Here is a 21,804-nt window from a genome sequence, read left to right as displayed (position 1 = left end):
ACCATATTTTTTTTTCACATGGTAGGAGTTAATTTCTTGAATAAATCTAAAGTTTTGTTATTTTTGCAGATCTGAAAGCTTTATAATATAATGCATTATCTAATATCAGGGTACTTATTTTCTGGAACCATCTCAGCAAATCTCTAAAAATTATAAAAGATTATTCTAAAGTGATACAAAATTTACATTTTTAAATAAAATTTATGCAACCATGCACTCACCATTTTATGTTAATGTGAATTTAACGATGTTATAACAACTTTTCTACACTTTATAATTGAACATATTAATTATAGCCATTATAGGTGTTCATAGCTTCCAATAATCAAACATCAGGGAGTATCTGCCTTTTTATTTGTTCACAAAATAGTAATAGGGAGTAGGGAAAATCATAGTATTTAATTAAAATCAATCACCTACTACCTAAAACTAGATGGCTATTAATAAGTACCTATCTATGTTTTAGAAGCTGCATCAATTCAATATGCAATAACACTATCAGCATAGCAAATTGCTTGATAAACATTTAAAAATTACCATTACTGCAGTTAACTTATAGTAATATAATAATAAAAGGAATAAAAAACAAAATGTAGAAAGATTTATTCAATAATTTCTTGAATATAATTATATTACAGAACCATACTATCTGTATAACATAAATAAAAATAAAAAAAAGCTGCAATACAACTTATAATAATCTTTGTAATTATGTATCATTAACATCATACAATGTAAAAACGCAATTTCCAACAAAACCAAAAAAAAAATTACATGCACAACTAAGTCACCCTAGTCCACCTGATGGTAACTGAAGTGAGGTGCAATAGAATGTGGAGTTAGAAGATGCGATTACCCTTTGGCAGTCAACAAAATAATACCGGTATGTAAATTCAGAGGCACGAGAGTACAATATCAAGAAACCTTTAATTGTTATGTATAATTTTCAAAAACAGTAAAGTGTGTTATACTCATTTCACAAAGACTTGTCACTATGTTCGCTACATTTACTCGAAGAATCCTTTAACATGATATGATATTTGAAGTTTAAAGTTATAAATGTTATTAAAAACATGGAATAATTTGGAATACATATGATTATTTTTTGTAATTCTGCAAGGCACAACTCATAGTGCATATGTGCAGTTTTCACTTGCAAGTTTTGGCTAAAAATACACTGTCTAGTTTGCATTAATCCATTACCTAGGTTGCCAGCAGTGTTAGAGCACTGCAATAAGAAGATACAATCATATTCGGAACTGGGGTAATGTGACTTTATGGAATTTGTAGCCTACATGACCTTAAGTCTATTATGTAACTTTGCTATAATTAACATACTACAAGTTATCACAGTATAAGTCTTATTAAATTTTCAAGGAAACACATTATTGCATTGTACGAGTCTTTAAATTGTTACACTAAATCAACAAACGTCATTGCAGTTGGTTCAATACTTATACAATTGTTTTCAAGGCTTCCTTAACAGTAGAATTTCATGTTTGTGGTACTTTTTATTTGAGGAGATCATTAAATAATTATGAAAATAATTTTTCCTCTCATAAAGTAAATTAAAACCAATATTAAAGCAAGATAAATTTTCCGATAAGCATTCATCACAGTCGCCACGTAACGTACATAAAATGGATCAATGCGTCAATCATAAAAAATATACGATAAGTACATTTAGCGTGCCGTTAGCCGATATCGGTCGTACTGCAAGGCTGCGGCTTAAGTGCATATTTTATATTCTCCATTGATTCAATAATAACAAACAACCTACTTATAAAGTCTATTACAAAAATATCCGACCTTCGAATTACTTTAACAAAAACGGAGCATGTATGTGTTGGAAACACGCATTCCGTACTCAGATACTTTTGTCTTTATTATTACGTATTTGTTAGAATATCCATTACAATAAATTTTAACGAGCTATTCATTATGATTCAATAGACAGTGTCGGTCAGATAGCAACTCATTATTACGTAATATAGATCTGTAGACACCCCTTATAGACGAAAATCTAAATTATTGATGTACTGGTACAACCACTTCTGTAAAATTACACACATTACTCAATAATTAAGTAAACAGATTATTTCTCTATAAATAAGTTCATAATTTGTAAGTACTAAAAAAAAACAATAAAATAAAATAGATTCTCATAAGTCGTCAGTTTTACTGAACAAATAATATAACTAATTCATTTGATTCAACTTTGATTCATCAAATTGTTCCCAACAATAGTTTGGCAGTGCCATTAAATAACTATCAAATCAATACTGTGTTCATTTGTTCTCACTTCAAAATTAACATAATCGCACTATGCCTAATTATTTTTAACACAAGCATAAACACATCTGCACCACTTCATTCCCGTTCAATTCCATTTTTCGCCAACGTAAACCAATACCGCATTACCTTATTAAATAGACTTAAGTAAATACCTCATTTCTCAAAAAACCATAGACAATAATCAAGGTTCACCTCATTCTTCACTGGTTACTTATATGAATACTTTGTTTCTGTCGGCACATGTGGGCCATCCAGCCCAGGATCCATAACGAGGCTAGTAATAAGAACAAGCCACTCAAGGAGTAGTACTGGCTGTATATGGACACATCTAGATTTTGTATGAGTACATATGTGAGGAGAGATTGTAGCCCGGTGCCCAGGAGCGTGTTGATTCCAAAAATGAGTCCGAAGCAGCTCTCGTCGCTTAGCTGGTCTGCTATTTTGGCGCTGAGAACAAAATATAATATTAGTACCTTCGTTATGTAGGATATTGTATAGTCAGCCACAGAAGCAGCTGAACAAATTCAAAACATCAAAACGCTTCTACACATTAACTTCAAATATTAATTATTGTTTGTCTAAAATAAAGCAAAAATTTTAGTGAAGAATATACGGTTGTTGATACAGAGACCAAAGTTTATAGGGAATTAGAAATTAAGAATTTGTTGAGCTTTTTGGTTTTACATAAAGTAGTTAAATAAAATATGTCAAAACCATTACCATCAGGCGGACGGTATGCGCAACTCTTCCTTTAGTTGCATAAAAAAAAGAGACAACATGTGTCTCAATTTATATATTATTATGTTAAAGATGTCAATAAACTTACCTGGCCAGGGTAATGGTGTAATGGTAGAGCGTGCCCATGACGATGTACCCGGCGTAGGAGACGTACACGTTGGGCACGAAGGTGGCGAGGAACACGGCGGCGCCCTGCAGCGCGGCGGCGGGCGCCGGCAGCGACGCGCGCGACCACAGCGACGCTATGAACGCGCCCAGGGCGCCCAGCAGCGTCTGCGCCGCTTCCACTGCGCCGTTGTACGCCACCTGCACGTGTATGGCGTAACATGTACTAAGGGGGTATTTGGCTAGTTAATATTTCATAATAAATGCGTCACATAAAATTTATCAAACCAAAAAATTCGATTAAATTCTGCAAAATATAAGCCGTTGAAATCCGGAGTAAGAGAGCGGGGGAAGGAGAAAAATTTGTGCATCAAAAAGTCAAACTATAGGGGCGCCACGGTAGCAATTTGGTCTATCTTAAAAAATTTTAAGAGCGCCAAGTCTTATAACTTCCATGACTATAAAACGAATAAATCATTAATACAATATAGAATAATCGCGCAAGTAGACCATTTTAACACGCTTTTATTATTCCATTATGGTTTCCTAGAGATGTGTTTCAAGTAAGAAGAATAGTAGAGATGCTTACAGGGTGTGTATGAAAGAGATAGCAGCACAACTCTTTTACCATTTTCTTTTAAACAGTGTAGTTATTTTAATAATTATGTATTGCCTCATTTCTTTTACCTAATTTTAATACGTTTTGTTTTATTTGCTGTTATGTTTTATATAGAATAATGTACACAATGAATTAAATAACTGGTAGTAAAAATGTGTAGTCATTGGAAATAAATGATTATAGTCCAGTACCCTCAGTGTTAAAGCTGTACCTATAAGTTTAAATGTTATCTATGATAATATAATTCAATCGCAAATTTTTCTGTAATAGTCTTTCTGTAATATACAAACTCTTTTAAATCGTCATGAATCAACCACCGCTACAGTATGTGTTAAGTCACTAGGCCAGCGTGGTGGACCAAGGCTTAATCTCTCTTAGTAGTAGAGGGGGCCCGTGCCCAGCTGTGGGACAGTATATAATACAGGGATTATATTATTATTATTATACAGAATATGTTATCCGACATGTGCGAATTTTCTGTGAAATTTTCGAAAATTTTCTGACAATAAATACCATCTAAATATTAATTAAACATAACGGAAAACTATTCTAATACAAATGCGTAACAGTCACGTTTAAATATCATAAACGGCAAACAAATTGGTACAGTATAAGATTAAACCCTGAGAAGGAATATGGTAGTTATTTTTATTTTAGCTTGCCACGGTTATATTATTTGTCACTTTATTAATAAATTAAATTAAATATGAATATCATGTTTTTCTAAAGATATTTTAGTAATTATAGATTTTTTTTAATAGTTATAGAATAAAGTTGGATGTTATTAATAGTTCCGCCAATTTGAATTGAGTGTACATTGTAATGGCTGCATATATTTGTTGAATAAATAAATAATAAAAAAAAATTGCGAGTCCATCCTCGCTGAAATACTCCAATCCGTAAAAATTGAGCCAGTAATTGTTAGGTTTAATAGGAGGAAGTACACCCAGATAGGTAGGTATAACAATAATTGCAATTCAAATCTAAATTAAGAAAATTAAATATACAATATGTAATCTGCTTCATCAACATAAACGCTCACTGCGATAAACGGCGTGTTGGTTTTTATCTTAGGATTACTTGTCGCGTGTATTTTGCTTTTGTATGTAGTTAGTTTATGTTGTCATTGTTATTAGTAGATAGTGCCATTCGTCATGTTTATCCAGGTACGTCGGAGACTATAATATACCTTATGGTACAATGGAGCCTAAATGTACTGCCGACAAAAAAGGACTACGTCCCTTGATTGTCGTAAAATTTACCAACTTAAAATGAAATCGTTGCCTAAACTGTAAAATATTACTAGTCTTTAAAAATGTTAAATCAATGCCATCCAAAAGATAACATGATTGATTTTGCGAGCTTAAAATATTGATATTTTACCGCGAAGATCCAGTAACGAAGTAAAAATTTGATCTTGAAAATCATTCTAAAACGAACCTACTCAAATCTAATACGATTTTGCCACATCAAATCTTGATAATTGGTAATCTATACAAGAGTCTAATCTACCTGGTTCTACATTAACCGCGCACTAACCGTATTGTTAGTCTCGTTCTGTATCTCCCTCCAGAGCAGCTGCACGTAGGTCTGCGCCTGCACGAAGAGCGCGAGCGCGGCGGCGTACAGCGCCGACCACGCCAGCACCTTGGGCCGCGTGTACGCCGCGCGGGCGTGGCGCGCGATCAGCGACGACGCCTCCACCAACGTAGACTGGAATGTTTGCTGAAATAATAATGTTTAACAATTCTATTTAATGTTTTTACTAACAACACATTTTTGACAGTGTTTCTGATGATTTGATGAAATTCTATACCACACCTAGCTAGGTAAGACCGTTGGCTTTGTAAAAGGTGGCGTGGCGTGGTTGGAAAAAAAAGAAATTGTTAATATACTTATATTTTTTCGTTAGAATGCGCTATTCTCTCAATCTTCTCAGATAAAAAAAAAACAATAATTGAAAACTTCCTTACTTTACCTGCTTTATTTATTATAAAAAAAAATACATTAAGTAGTACTCACTCTATTTTGTTGTAATCGCGGCTGTTTCTCCATGGGTATACTGATTGCCGAATTTCTTCTATGAAAATATATTCCATAATTAACTGGCGGTAGCCACAGGGCCCAGAATGTAGCCAGTATTTGAGCTGGAAAATATTAATATTTTATAATAATTTGTGAAAGAGCTTACTAGATGTTTAGAATACAAAAAAAAAACTTGAAAAAATCATCGATATGCATTTTCTACCGCCAAAAATCACGGCAAATCGCATGTGCTTAGTAATAATAATAATATCAGCCCTGTATTATATACTGCCCTACTGCTGGGCACGGGCCTCCTCTATTATTGAGAGTTATTAGGCTTTAGCCCACCACGCTAGCCCAGTGCAGATTTGGAGACTTCATGCCTTGGGTTTTGAACCTGCGGACATTTGTCTCGGCAATCCGTTCCACCACCAACTACGCTATCACGCTTAATATAATTGCGTTTTGTACTATTAAAAAAGTTGTCGCTAAATATATTGCTGCATGAACTTGCTAGTTTAAACTTAGCATAAGAGTGGAAGTAGAGTATAGGAGGAGTGATAGTACCTATCTACTACGAATTTTATTGCATTAGAAAATCTGATACACTTTAGAGAAAGCACCTGACGTGTCGAAGTTGTGTGGAATATTGTGTCCATTGCTTATTGTAGGTCTTTGAAACGTAGTGCGATGTCAGTCTGTTTGATTATGTATTGAGGTAGTTGTAAATGTCTATGTTATTTAAATGTTTATTATTGCAAATAGGAATTACGAACATCGTATATAAGTACCTTTTCAATAGTCTCTAACTTTTATTGTTACGTGAGTGAAGTTTACTCATGAAATTGCACATATCAAGCTGCGTCGACAATTTACGACGCAAATTAATATTTATGAATGCACATTTTTGTATTTGCACAGTGCTGACAGCAAACAGTGGGTAATGTTTGGTTAATTTTTATCTTATGTTTAATTAAAAACGGGTATGTAAATGTCCCAAGAGTTTATATAGAAAGTACGATGGAAGACTTCGTTTGTGTTTTACTGGGCCTTTTATATGAATCTATCCAATTAAGAATATACTCTATATCATCTAGTTAAAGTTTAATTTTGGTGTTAGTTGAACCATGTGTCGTTGAACTCAAGTCACGCAACTGCATGCGATACATTTCTCTGAACCGTTCCCGGGGTGCACGAAGGGGCTCGGTATGCGGAAGTTGCCACGCACGTTGTCTAGACTTGACTTCATTAATGATATAAATAGCAATTTATTCCAACGTCCCTATATTACAATATGGTTCATTTATGTGCTATCTCGTAGTAATAACACGAGTATAAGTAAGTTCCGTCAGTTGAATCTTATGTGTGTGATAATTAAATTTCTTTTAAGGCGTAAGATTTAAATATAATATAACAGTGTACTGGTAAATATGGCAAAGACTCTGAGATATAAACATAATTATTTCTACACTATAAATAAAGAAAATGTTTCTTTTTTTTAATTCAATGACGTGTCAATACTTGTTTAATCTTGAGTTTGACGTTAACATGAATTTCAGGTGCCAATTACCAATTTTAATCAAGTGTGTACCTAAACTCGAAATAAACTAAATTCTTAAATTCTTGTTTCTCGACTTGAGCACCGTAGACAAAATCTTATGCTGAATCCAAGTACGCTACCACTAGGCCACGACGCTGTTGAGTTTATTATTTATGCAACACGTCTTTCAGTGATATAATTGGAATTCCCATAATAAATAATCACGAGTTTAACACGTAAAATAATGTGTAGGCGAAAGTACAATCCTCTATCTATGCCAAATCAATTTTATAGCGGGATGGGTGAAAGTTTGCCAGAATTGATGGCTGGTAATTAGTGATAAATATTAAGGGTAAACAATGTTGCTTGGTTATAAGAGTGGGTGGATACTTGCGTGTAGAATATATAGAAATAATAACTTGTAATATATAACATATTTTAGTTAGTATGTAATAAATTGTCTAAGTAGGTGTGACGATATCTCTTTAATCCTACCGAAGGGTTTATGCCACAATATTAGGAATATTGTGAAAATAATGTAACGTGTGTTCTCTGTCATAAACTCTCAAAATAAATAAATAAATTAGGGAGTGCCACAAAATGGGTGATTCATCCTTAGGGCACCTTTAAATTAACCACGTGGTTAGTTTGAAGATGAGATTAATTCCTAATCTGTATCTCGCTTTGATTGATGCGACATTATCTCAAAATTAATTGAAAGAAAAAAATACATACCTGTGAAAGTAATGTAATTAAGCTGCCGATAGTCCATCAGGCCAAAGTGCGTGAGGAGTTGCGAGCTGACGCCTGACAGGAACCGGCCCGTGAGCGCAGCGATGCGTGTGCACGACGACACCACCGGGTACTTCCCGGAATCCACCTGCGTCACACAAACGTGACACGATACTTACCGGGATGTTTACCGTTGTCTAGTCTTAGGATAGTACAGTACGCTCGGTCCGAATTAGTCTATTTGTGGTTATACAAATAGACTAATTCAGACCGGAAATTATTCACTTATGTATTAAGGAGGTGTTTTCCAGCAAGTTTAATACTACAATTGATATATTAAAATATAACATCTTTTAGCTATAATGTAAGTACAATTTAGGTAAATTAAACAAGTCGTTACCATGCGATATCTATACTAACGCATTCCAACACGCTAATCGCAGCAACTACTAAACCGATAATATTTTTTTCGTTAATAGGAAACTATATTACTCCCGAGTGCTATAAGTTACGTTCTATCCCGGAAAAATCTTTTCCACGCGGACAGAACCGCAGGCAAAATCTAGTGTTAAGTATAATGATCGACGGCACTGTTAATGGCCGTACCTAAATTAAAGCCGATTAAAAGCAATCGTACTGTACAGTATCCAGCTTTTACTTCATGCTATTCCATAAACCGAATGAATTACTAGAAAACAGGTTTGTTGTTGCCGACTGACGGACGTAGATTCCGCCGCTATTGTTGGCCGTTTACCGAAGTATGCTGTGAATATTTTATTTTATTAACTGATTCTTTGATGTAGTGGTGTTGCGTGCACGGTATGCCTTTCGCTCAGAGATTTCGTGTTCGAATCCCGAGTTGCGCAATGATATTGTTTTTTTTTTAACGCAGTGCTAGCTTGGAGTCAGGACATTGTGATCGATACGTCTATAGGTCCCTATCACATCATGGGATAGAATTCACACGGCAAACAGAAGGTGAACTAGTGGCGCTTCTGTCTTCTCCTTTTAATTGATGATAAATGGTATTCTGTTTTTCATCAATTCAAATAAAAATTAAATAATTAACTTACAACTTTTAATATGTCAAACACATAGGAATTATGTGTATATTTTGCTTCTAAACACGGGTGTACCAAATTGCGAGATTGAACTCAAACGCAAATGGCGCCTCGTTAGCTCGAGCAAATAGATTGAGTTCCATCAATTCACGTATTTTATTAGCTGGCGCGGAACATTGTTGGTGCTGTGTTTATTCAGTAGATACAAATATCCTGTCTTTTTAGGCGCATTTGAGTATTTTAGAATTGGGTGACTGTTATGTAGGAATTGGATAAAAGCCAAGAGTCGGGCGTGCAGGTTGCATAGTAAAATTAATGGAGATATGTTATCCGAAATATAGACAATGGGACGACAAAGGTATAATAGTATTCAGTTTTATTAATGGCTAGATTCAACATTGTATTTTGTAATACCTTCTCAGTAAGATCTTAAACTAGACGCAGAAGCATTATCTTGGTTTTATTTGACTGCCTCGGTGGCATAGTTGTGATTGTACAGGGTACGAGTATGAGTACCACGCTGAGTTCTTAGGTTCGAATCCTAGGTCGGGCCTAAGTAACTGTGATTGGGTTTTTCCATCTTAAAAATTACTCAGTCGCAGTGGAGTCAGGAAATTAGCAGTGTGATACCCCCGTGCCTCGGAAAGCACGTAAGCTCGTTGGTCCTGCGCCTGATCTCTCTCCGGTCATGTCGGATTGCCGTCTCATCATACTATGAAAGCGAAGGAACAGAGAGTGCACCTGTGTATTGAGCACACACTTGTGCACTATAATATCTCTGCGTACTTGGCTGATCTCCGTTGAGATTGGCCGCCGTGGCCGAAATTCAGTTAGGAAGGAATCAATCTTGGATTTAATTTAATAATTATTAACATTACTTTATATGAGAAAATATCAGTAAGTTGTGTTTGTATTACCTTTGCGTAAATATAGGTGAGATACGCGACTTCGGTTGCCATGTACAGACCGTAGAAGAATTGACTCGCTTGCAACCATTCTAAACTGGTCGTCCATAGCAGGATGGCGTAAACCGCAATGCCACTTAGACCTAAAACAAATATAAAAAAAAACCTAGCGTTACTGAAGCTATTGATAGAAATTACGATAAAAAAGAAAGAAAGAAATATTCTTTCTTTCGTTCTTTTCGTAATTATTGTAATTAAGAAAGAAAGACAATTTTTTCCTTCTTTTCGTAATTATCGTAATTAAGAAACAAAGAATGAACGAAATATTCTTTCTTTCGTTCTTTTCGTAATTATCGTAATTGAGAAAGAAAGAATGAAAGAAATATTCTTTCTTTCGTTTATTCTAATTACGATAATTGGTAAAGCAAGATGTGGCGTGGTAGCGACTTATAACACTGCGTTGTGTAGTATTAGTTGGGTAAAGTATTAATGATGTTAAGGTTGGTAAAAATCTGCGTCAGTATGCGCGGACCCGGAGCGACCACCTTACTTAGATTATTTTAGCGTAAATAAAAAAAAAACTGATGAACAAAACATGGTCATTTTCGCACTGCCTGCAAGTTACCTAGGTCTATTTAAGGCAATTATTTATCATGACAGTAATGTCTATTCTGGAATATAAGGCTTCTTTCTAAAGTTAATCAAGATCTAATGACGTTGAGTAGTCTCTCATGACGATAAAAGTGGATCAAATACAATTAATAATTGATGAGGAGCCACCAAATTTATGCACCCCGAACAATACTAAAGAGATCCGCTTCTTCTATATATTAAAAGAAAGCTAATTATTGATTTCAGAGCGTAACTTCATACCCGCAAAGCAGTTTTCTTTTCGCATGATCGCTCATGTGTGGTCAAGCCATAGGGAATATCTCGCAAAAACACGCTTCTCGTTTTACGCGGCGTCTTAAATAATGTAATTGCATTACGAGTACGTAGCAGGTTTCTCGTACGCTAGAATCTACCTTGATAAGATATATTTTGTTCACAAGTGCTACACTTTTGGCAGAATTCTGGCGTTAAGTTGCAGTGTGTAAACATTTGCTGTGTTCCTATCGACATCATATTCAGTTATAGTTAAGCTGCTTCTAATATTTATATCTAAATTCTAATGTTTGACTAAAGCAGTATCAGTACAATTTTTAATATTTTTTTCTGTGGTATTGCTGATTATGGATAACCGTAGAGACTTAGTGGGAGTTATAAACGGAGTTTGAGATGTGTGCCCGATTCGGTGATAGGCTTGCCCTGTATCACATCATGGGACGGAACACACTTGGCGAAAAGTGGGTGCCCTGGTTGCGCTTCTGCATATCCCTTCGGGGATAAATACGTGACTATGTATATTTGTGTGTGTGTGTGTGTGTTTGTAAAGACTTATCACTTGTCTAGTTAAAAATCAAATTGTAAATAGGTTTAGGAAACTTGCAACAGCTAACGCTGACTGTATAATTATCTAGGCAGTGAATAAATGGATTGCTCGAACGTTAGTTAGTTTATTTAACATGCCTGAGATAATCTAAAAGCAACTTTTGTCTCCACACAAGACAGAGATAAAATACTTTCTTGTTTTGCAATTCATGTGGTTTAAAGTAGTCTAAAGATAACGTTTTGCTTCTAATTGTCTTCATTTATTTGCATTGCAGCCGATTCTAGTTACTTGAATACGTTTAACGATATTTTACCATAAACATGTGAACTACGTAGTAACTACTATTGTATTAAAATAATAGGCAAAACTATTCATGATTTGAACTCTAGAGCAGTTACGATGAAGGCAACGAGAAAGTATTTCTCTTTCTTTTTAAATATTTTCTATTAAAGCCGTACTAAGAGCCTGCGCAAAGAATTCCAAATGAAAGTCAATGAATGAGTCACGTGCATGGAGCATATTCCTTGCAGTGTTCACATAAGATGACGTTTATTGATGTATTGATTTATGAAACTGACTGCCTCCGTGGCGTAGTTGTTTTGAGTGCGCGGGCCGACACCGCTCTAAAGTCTCGGTTTTGAATCTCGGGCTGGGCAGTGGTATTTGGTTGTTTTGCTGTCCGGAGACTGGAAATTATGGCTAATATGGCGATAAGCTTGACCTCCATCATATCATTGGAAAGACCACCCATGGTGAAAAGTGCTTCCACCTCTGCCTTCCGGTATGATGGCGTCATGTGGCTGGCTTCTTTATTTCTATGTGTGTTAGTTTTTTTTTTAATTTATAGAACAATACTAATTAATTGTAATTACATAAACCATGAACTTGAATAAAGAAGGGGATTTTGTAAAATTATATGAAACAGTCATTCTTAAACAAACAAATTAAAGCTCAATTCCAATGTTATTTATTTCAAGTATTTTTGTATAATATCTACTCTTCTTATTATGATTATTTTATTACTGCAACCCATTAGATTAATTGACTGTCATGAAATGATCTCTTACATACTTCCCATGAAATTGAAAACATTATTTAGAACTAAGAGCTGTGCATGTTTTGTCAGCCTTTTTATAGATGGAGAAAATAGTGCAAATATTTAAAAGGATAACATCACTCAGTTTTTGATGTACTATGAGCCATTTAGGAAATTTGCAACTATCTAGAGCTTTCCCTGAACATAGCCTGCATGGATTATTTATTGGATGCAACTATACAATTTAATTTGTATATTAATTAAATAATTAAAATATTTCTCATCTTTCATAAAAAATGTGCTTGTTTTCAAACCAATTGGAACAAAGATCAATGAATAATTATTTTTTTTCATCATTAAAACACAACCTTCCTTATATTCTCAATTCACTAAACATACTATTTCAATACACATGTATTTTCCTTATTCTTTAAAACAAAGTTCATATGACTTTCCATGATTTAATTTTTATTCCTACAATACTATATACATATATACAGGTTGAATATCTAGAACTAAACTTTATCAAACCATGTAAAAATTATGTGAAAAGGAAATCTTGAATATGAGTAACTGGTTTGGCATATTTTACAATAAAGAAGGTGTTAAGGTTTCAAGGTGAATGTTTTACTATTAACGGTGTCAGGTACTCAATAAATATAAATTTATTTATATTTGGACCTTCCTTGTTCAATATATTATTTACTGTATTGATGTTTTATCAAAATTGCATTTAATAAATCACAAAAAGCAACTTTAGCAGAAAAAAATATGGATATACATAAAAGTATCCCTTAGAATTGAACTGAATGAGTATTATTTATGCAATAACTGAACACAAATCTTCTGTATAAAAAGGCATAGAGATAAATAGAAAATCCTGACATAGTTATTTTGTCAGTATTCAGTTCTCACCTGATAGTATGATGACAGGCTTGAATCGCAAGAAGTCTGTGATGAGGAATACGACAATGAGCAGCGATAGATACGAGTAGGTCCCGACTGGATAAACTTCCCGGGTCAATTGGTTTTCAGTTATGTTCCTCCATTCGCCCAGCAGGAACTCCGAAACAAACGGCTCCGATGGCCGTATTTCTCTCAACGTGCCAAACGCACATAGTAAAAGCGTCACTTTCATCCAATCTTGCATTTTGGCACGATTTTAAATGTTATCATTAAGGGCGCGAAAATTTTAACTTACCGCGAGTAGCGGTTATCGGAAACGGCTCGTCCGCCGAGTGGCCCGATCCGTACTGAGCCCCCTGCCGTGATTGGACGTTTTCACGAACATCCCAACACTTACGTATTACGTAAACAGTGCGAAGTTGCAAACATGATATAACCTCTACATGTTCGCACTAAAGCTACTTTCACTGAAACTACAAGGTAGTTATTTATTTATTATAGTTGCCAATCATAAGTACATTGTAGCGAATATTTTGAGCTAATAAGATTCAAATGTTTAGACAAAAATATCATTTTATTAGATTCCAATAATTTTCTTATCCGAAAATGGATATGTCAATTGTCACTTGTCATTTATCATTTGTCAAGAGTTAAATTGTCTATGTTTTAAATACGTAATATAAGGCTTGATACATACCATCGTTGCGATCTCCGAAACCCTATTACAGAGGAACCGTTGTAGTTTCGAGTTATGACTTGTAAGTTCATGTTTATTGTTGAGGTGAAAAATTTGAGCGAAACCACACTGCCTGTTTATTGCTAAGTTTTCGGTATTTCAAGCAGAAACTTTTGTATGCGACCTCTAATGACTTACTGAAAGCGTGCTGAAAACAAATGTATTCACAGGAACATAAATCTCTCGGCATTTAAAACGAACAACATTCCCATATAGAATCATTAAAGACCATACTGTCAAGTAGGTGCAATAACTAATAAGCTTTATATACTATGTACACTGTACAACATCATTAAGTTATCAATTATTATGTCCAACTACAGACTTATGAGTCTGTGTGTACAAATTTTCAACGAGACGTGATTTTTGTGGTGCGGTAATGGTCATTGGGGTCCCTCACTACGCTATAATATATATATATATATATATATATATATATATATATATATATATATATATATATATATATATATATAAGATATAAGAGATAAAAGTATATATATATATAGATAATATATATATATAAGAGATAAAAGTATTTGATAAAAGTTTGGGGCTCCTGAAGCCGGCAGCTCGTGGTATTATTCCCGTCATGTCACTCTATAATTACGTTACTGGTAATACAGTTCCGAATTGAGCAATGTTCATGGTGTTACATGAACTCTAATAACTGCCGATCAATTCTCAAACGTGTGGCGCCTCCGAGAATCTTTGGTGCCCTCTTGAGGTTCGGTGTCCCATGCGACCGCTCGGCCAGTTCGCCCCTAAAGTCAGTAGTGCTTTTTAATAATCAGGATAAATCAAATGCTTTTTGGATATCGTGCGTAGGTGTGTTACTGATGTTCTTTACTATAACATTCCAACCGCGAACATTCTGCTTGCAGCCCGTGATTATTTGTAAATAAGTACTTATTAAAAATTTAAATAAATGTATTAAATAAAGAGTGAGTGCATCTAAAGCTGCTCTATTTTCAAATTAATAAAAGCGAGAGACGTGCAGGAGGGGCGCAGGCGGTAGCGACTTCTCGATTTAAAGAAAAAAAAGTTAGATCATTTTAGAAATTGTCAGAAGCTGGAATTGATTTTTGATAGAAAAATTATAAAATGAAAGATATTTTAATAAAACTACAAACTGAATTTTGCAACAGATTTGGTGATTTTTAGAAAATTTTAACCAAACTAAATATATTTGCAAACTATTATGGTTGTGCATTTTTTCTAAGTTAGTCTGTAAATCAATACCTGTTTCAAGACAAAGATTCTTATAGTATTAGATGTGGCCAATTATATTATATATTGGGCATTGGTTACTATTATACACGCGGCCCGTCTTTACTTAATTTTGCCACCTTGCGGCTCTTGTCTACCAAAAGGTTGCCGACCGCTGGTCTATGGGTTGACGTTATCTATCGTTTCTGATTCAGAGATAGTAACTAGGTACTATGATTCGACAATGTGACGAGTATCAGTAGTGTAATGCGGCGTTACTGGGTCAGAGTCGAGATTTTTTTTTATCACATCGTGTGGTTAGAGTTTTCGGCTTTTATTATAGTTACTCAACAAACAGAACATAGAAAAGAAAGAATTTATTTCATTAACAACAAAATCGAATATTACGTCGACGAAAACGAATTTGACCAAATATTTCATCCCTAATGAGTACCGACGTCGGTGGTTGACGACTTTTGTTTTTTTGGTGAGAGGCATATACAAAGGGCATATATTATTTGACTTTTTTTTATATATATTCCTGCATAATTATCAATATAAAGTATGTGTAATTCTATCGTTTTTAGGTATTAGGTTTTAAATTTTACAAAACTATAACCCCAAATTTTTTATTTACTAGTTTATTGGCGAGTCTTCTTGCAATGTTATAATATTATTTTTTATACAGTGAATATTTGATTAATTACAAATTAATATTTTATATTTTAAAATAATTTTTACAACACTTTGAGTTAAGATTTTATTACTGGTACAAATAATAAATACAAAAGCATTTGGTTCGAAAAAGAAATAATAAGTTTAATTCTAAATATCAATTTTATGATTTACTAGATTTGGCCCATGGCTCTGTAGTACAAGGATTCCGGGATTAATATTTCCACGTGATAAAAAGTAGCACTCAGGAGTTTGGAATGTAGTTTCCTATTGGTAAAAAATTTTTCAAATTTGGTTCAGTAGTTCTCCAGAACTTCGTAAAAGTAACTACAGACTACGTAAAAGTTTGTAGATTTCTAGAGGCTAGTCTCTAGATTAGCAAAGTGCAAGCACAGATTAGTGCGAGATTTGATATAATCAATATATTCTAGTATTTTAGTATAGGGAAGTGGAGCAGAAAAAATAAATTTGTATAAATATGATTTACAAATGCATAAAAAAAAATCTACGTTCAAATTACAACTGTGAACGACCAAAAAAGATTTATAATTACAATTGTTTTACTAATTTGCAGAGAAAAAGAATTATCCGGACTAGACGTATTAAAAATTCAAAATCGCAAAATGTTGAGTTACGACTATATGATGTCGTGTGCGAGTTGTGAATTGTCAAATGTCAACATTACTTTTATTAGTTAAATTGTCATGTGTTCTGTGTACATTATATTGAAGATTTTATAAATCAATATACAGGACATATACAGTGATTATAATTATTAAGAACGATAACATCAGTTATTATTGACTAATTTCCCACATAATGTCAGATCCTGTCTCGATCTTGCCGCATATAAAATAAAGTGATTTTCTTATCTTACTCCCTAGGTAGACAGACTTACTAGATATGAAGTTGAAATGTTCACATTGTTCCAAGAGATTTAAGTATTATTGACTAATTTCCCACATAATGTCAGATCCTGTCTCGATCTTGCCGCATATAAAATAAAGTGATTTTCTTATCTTACTCCCTAGGCAGACAGACTTACTAGATATGAAGTTGAAATGTTCACATTGTTCCAAGAGATTTAAGTATGAAAGTGAGAGAAAAAGGCATGAAGATAGCCATTCTCCAAATTTTCAGTGTGCTGTATGTTCCAAGAAGTTTAGTTTCCTGTAAGTATCATAATTTTTTTTCGATAATATTATTTATTCGGTAAAATAATTCACTTGGTTTTTTTATAGCTCAGCACTACGTCGGCACGAGAAGCAGCATGATAGAAAAAATTATGTGTATTGTACATGTGGTAAAAAGTTTAGAGATGAAATATTGCTTAAACGGCACATCAACTATGCACACAAAGGTACCTTACACTCTGTTATATAAAATAACATGATATTTCCACAAACATTAATCAGTATTAGTAGGTTGCAATTATAATATTGAAAGTAGGTCAAAAAAAGGAATAAGGATCTAAAAAGCTCTAGAATTAACTTTATTTTCTTTAATATAATAAATGTTTTGGTTGAGGAAAGGCAATGCTTTGGTTACTATTTACTAGATTATTTTGTGATCTGGTAAGAATTGAAAAATAGCATCAAAGGTGGTCTCATAATGGGGCAGCATTAACTCCTAATTTAAATATTACCAAAGCACAAATGGGCATGAAGTGAGATAAACTCTTTTAATTTTTTTAAAACATAAAGTCAATGATCCCGCAGAATATACATTTTATTTTATTGCTATCACTTCCACAATACATAATATTATGTTACATGATAAGCCATACATAAAAAGTCATTGATATGATAGCTCAGCTGATGAATGATCATTGGATCATACTCAGTGGTGGCCTATAGATGGTGGAATGAGCCACCACCACCACATCACTCTGTATGGGGGGCCCCACACTTACACAAGGACTTTGCAGTGACCTACCCGATCACCTTTTATTTTATTAAGGTCATCACACTGTACATTTTTTTATTTTATTTATTGTCATGCAGTCAATGCTTTTGACTATGAGCAAATGAGATGTTAGAGTAGGTTGAATATAAGGACCTACCCTGTTAAATAACAAAACACCTATGAATGATATTGTTGAAATTAGGGATTTTTTTTATACCTGCTTGGACCCTCACGCTGCTTAAGGGTGCTACTGATTATACCAAGCCAGCACAGATGGTATAATTTATATTTCATTATAAAGTGCAACCTTAATCATTTACATGTTTATAAAAATATTTATTACTAGATGTTCTTGTCATAAAAGTTGTGTTTACTTTTCTACTGATAACTTTTCCAGAATAAAAGCAGCCTAAAGGTTAATCTCTCTCAATGTGCAATATTCCATCCAAATCTTTCTTTCAGTGTATTCTGTGTACATGGCCAATACCTCAAAACCTCAACATGTTATCTACTACTACTACAAGCTTTCTTATTTACATTATTAGTTAGATTATCATGCATATATAACTTCAACTTTATAATTTGTGAGGAAAATGATAGCAAATGATAGATAAAGTGGCCCTGAGTATAGAACATGTGCAATATTGATGATTGGTCAATATGACTGATAATTGTAGGTATTGCTTATATTAGTTCTTTCCTATCTCATTATGAGTTATGACTCCAAATATTATTTACAACTTCAATAAGAATCATGGTCAGACAACTAATTAGTATCAGCTGAGCTATCATATCAATGACTTTTTATGTATGGCTTATCATGTAACATAATATTATGTATTGTGGAAGTGATAGCAATAAAATAAAATGTATATTCTGCGGGATCATTGACTATATGTTTTAAAAAAATTAAAAGAGTTTATCTCACTTCATGCCCATTTCAGCTTTGGTAATATTTAAATTAGGAGTTAATGCTGCCCCATTATGAGACCACCTTTGGATGCTATTTTTCAATTCTTTGTTATCATATTAACCGTAACATTAAAATAATTTCCAAATAACTAAAGACATACAGACTTTTAAAATAAAATTTCTGATTATTTTCAGGTACATTTAATTGTGAGAAATGCAGTGCATCCTTCAATAGTGATACAGCGCTACAAACACACATGAAGACGCACAAACCTGAGTCTGAAAGAAAATTCAAATGTACTTTTGATGGTTGTGGGAAATCATTCAACTTTCATCATCATTTGAAACATCACATACTTACTCATACAAATGCAAAACAGCATTACTGTGATGTTTGTAAAAAAGGTAATTTATTTTTAAAAACACACATACATCACACCCTTATCACCTAAGCAGGTAGGGATGCAACTAAGGAACCTATTTTCCGCCAAGTCTATTTCGTCCCATGGTATGATAGGGTGCAAGTCTGTTGCCATATAGGGCACAAATTCCTATCTTCAGGCGGATACTTAGCGGAAGACCCAATACCCACTTTGCCCGTCGCGGGATCTCATAACCGCGTCGTACAGTGTACACAATATAATTACGCCAGCAAGGCAGTCATTTTAAAAAGTATTTCTGTTGCAAATGATGATTAAAATTTAATTCACATCAAAAATCATTTATACATAACAAGCTATAGCTATGATTTTTCATATTATATATTTTTACATAACTTTTAACGCAAATTAAAATCAAAATAATTAAGATGATCTAGTCAACTACAGGCAGTCCTGGGAGTATGCTTAAAATATATTAAACATTATGTTGAGGTTAGATATGGTTTATAGTGCAGAGCTGTGCAGTTAGTATTGCATGCTAATTATACCATCAGAAATTATACCATCTCTTATTGACTTATAAGTATTTGATTAAAAGCTCTTGGTAGTTATTATATTCAGGAAAATTAAAAATATTATAGCAACTTCATTATCATTGGGCAATCAATACTAGACGGCAAGTTATAGTGACTTTTTGTAGACATTCACACCGTTTGGCGAAGATAATATGTAAACTGAGTAAAAATAATCTGCATTGGGGGATCCGCCGTTGCTTTTATGTTTAAAAGTTTAATTATTGGTACAGAAAATTAGTTTAATAATATTTTATCAGATAGCAAGGATTTTTCACTTAGGCTTTAATTAAATAACAATATACTGTAGCGTTTTATTTTTATTTGTGTAATTATTTGATATTTTTAAGTTATTAGTAATAATTATTGCAGGTTTTATACAATTGCATCATCTGAAAGCGCATCTTAATACTCATAATCCAGGTAGTTGGTTGTACTGTATAGAACCCAACTGTAAGAAAAAATTTACCACAGAATATGCAAGGAAGAGACATTTACTTACACATAGTAAGTATGTCATAATTTACGTTTATTATCAATCATATATAAGGGTTTAAAATATAATTTTATTTTACAGAAGTCAACGCAGAGGCTGAAAATACTAGTCCATTAGATACTATTAGTAATGAATCCCCGGCAAGGAATTCTATGATAGGTATGGTTTAAGCAAGTATTTTTACACAAACACACCTTTCATTCTTTAAGGGTTTGGTAGAGGCGCAACTAGCGCCATCGCGTATATTCCGTCCCATTTGTGATAGGGCGTCAGCTTATCACCATAGACAAATTGTGAAGGCTGTGACTGAGAAGAAAAATACTATATCACTATGCCCGACATTGAATTTGAACCCTAGTCCTCAGCGCGGTAGTCGCGATAATACAACTATCACTAAGAAAGTCAACTATTTTTTAGCTATTAAAAAGCAACAAACCTTTCCCTCTAAAAATATTTTTGTCTTAATGAATAATGTCTAAAATTTCCATTTTAGGTGTGGTTGATAGTGACTTAAAGAATAGTGAATTACTTAAAGACATTGCATGTGTTGCATCGGCAAACACAATAACAGAACCACAGAAAAGAACAAAGTCGATAGAAGAGCCTCCAATCAAATTTGAGGAACAAGCTTCAGAATCATATGTAAAAAATTTAATTGATTGTAAAACTGCAGTAGGAGGATGTCTTATGAAAGCGGAATCAGATAACAACAATTGTTTGTGTGCACAAATGTCAGAAAATACAGAGACACCGTATGACTTATCACCTATTGTCGATAAAGTAAAATCCACCAATAATAATGTATTCAATTGTAATCCTAGTACAGCCAACTGTGAAGACTGTGAATGTGCTAGTGTTTGTTCATTGAGCAATACTAAACCACCGGGCATGAATTTCTATGATCCCGGCGAAAATGTTAAACCAAATATAGAAATAGGTATAAATGGTGCTATTAAAATAAAGGAGACATTTGATATTGAGTTAAAAAATGATGTTTATAGCCCAGCAATAACTAGTCACAATGATATAGAGTCTTTTCCATACAACAGTTGCAAGGCTGTGTTAGGGAATTGTATTGTAAGTGGCAATGCAACTATTGGTGAAGGTTGCTTGTGTATGAAAATGAAAATAGAAGAACAACAAGTAACACCTGAAGAAATAGAAGAAATAGTGCCTCATCCTAGTGACCCAAAGTTATACAGTACTGTGATAAATATTTAATAAATAGTCATATAGACATACAGTGTGCATGGATTAGTTAAATTTTACGAATTACGATATTCGTATTATATTGATGTAGTTAAATTATTATTACTGATATGGTGCTTAATATTGTAATGAAGAGATTATGTCTGTATGTAGATAAGTGATTATAGTGATTATGTGATAAACATAACTGATGTAGAAACAAAATGTTATAGTCTTTATAAATGTATTTCAATGTGATATTTATTTTTAGGAAATACAAATTGTTTTTATAGTAAGGTTGTGTTTTATTGGTAATGGCACAGTAAAAGGAAACACA

At 33.6% G+C, this 21,804-nt stretch overlaps 2 protein-coding genes across 6 annotated transcripts; one reads left to right on the top strand and one right to left on the bottom strand.

Annotated features, from left to right (window-relative positions):
* Positions 1–1,453: 1,453 nt before the first annotated feature.
* Positions 1,454–14,022, bottom strand: LOC115442080 (reduced folate transporter). The gene is made up of 7 exons (XM_030167042.2): positions 13,404–14,022; positions 10,033–10,163; positions 8,058–8,202; positions 5,780–5,904; positions 5,297–5,482; positions 3,122–3,339; positions 1,454–2,742 (listed from the first exon to the last, which is right to left on the bottom strand). Exons 1-7 carry the CDS (start codon positions 13,636–13,638, stop codon positions 2,496–2,498), a joined length of 1,287 nt encoding a protein of 428 aa, XP_030022902.1. The 5' UTR covers positions 13,639–14,022; the 3' UTR covers positions 1,454–2,495.
* A 1,563-nt stretch (positions 14,023–15,585) lies between these two features.
* Positions 15,586–21,763, top strand: LOC115442133 (metal regulatory transcription factor 1). 5 transcript variants are annotated; one of them, XM_037444293.1, is made up of 8 exons: positions 15,586–15,826; positions 16,903–16,955; positions 17,046–17,186; positions 17,256–17,374; positions 19,027–19,236; positions 20,156–20,290; positions 20,361–20,438; positions 20,773–21,763. In XM_037444293.1, exons 2-8 carry the CDS (start codon positions 16,918–16,920, stop codon positions 21,498–21,500), a joined length of 1,449 nt encoding a protein of 482 aa, XP_037300190.1. In that variant the 5' UTR covers positions 15,586–15,826; positions 16,903–16,917; the 3' UTR covers positions 21,501–21,763. The 5 variants fall into 5 exon arrangements, with proteins under 5 accessions (XP_037300190.1, XP_030022972.1, XP_030022973.1 ...); XM_030167112.2 differs by having other exon boundaries at positions 16,899–16,955; XM_030167113.2 differs by lacking the exon at positions 16,903–16,955 and having other exon boundaries at positions 15,587–15,826.
* Positions 21,764–21,804: the final 41 nt, after the last annotated feature.

This window comes from Manduca sexta, chromosome 28 (genome assembly GCF_014839805.1).
Source record: "Manduca sexta isolate Smith_Timp_Sample1 chromosome 28, JHU_Msex_v1.0, whole genome shotgun sequence".
Taxonomy (NCBI): domain Eukaryota; kingdom Metazoa; phylum Arthropoda; class Insecta; order Lepidoptera; family Sphingidae; genus Manduca; species Manduca sexta.
This window is presented reverse-complemented; position numbering and strand designations above follow the sequence as displayed.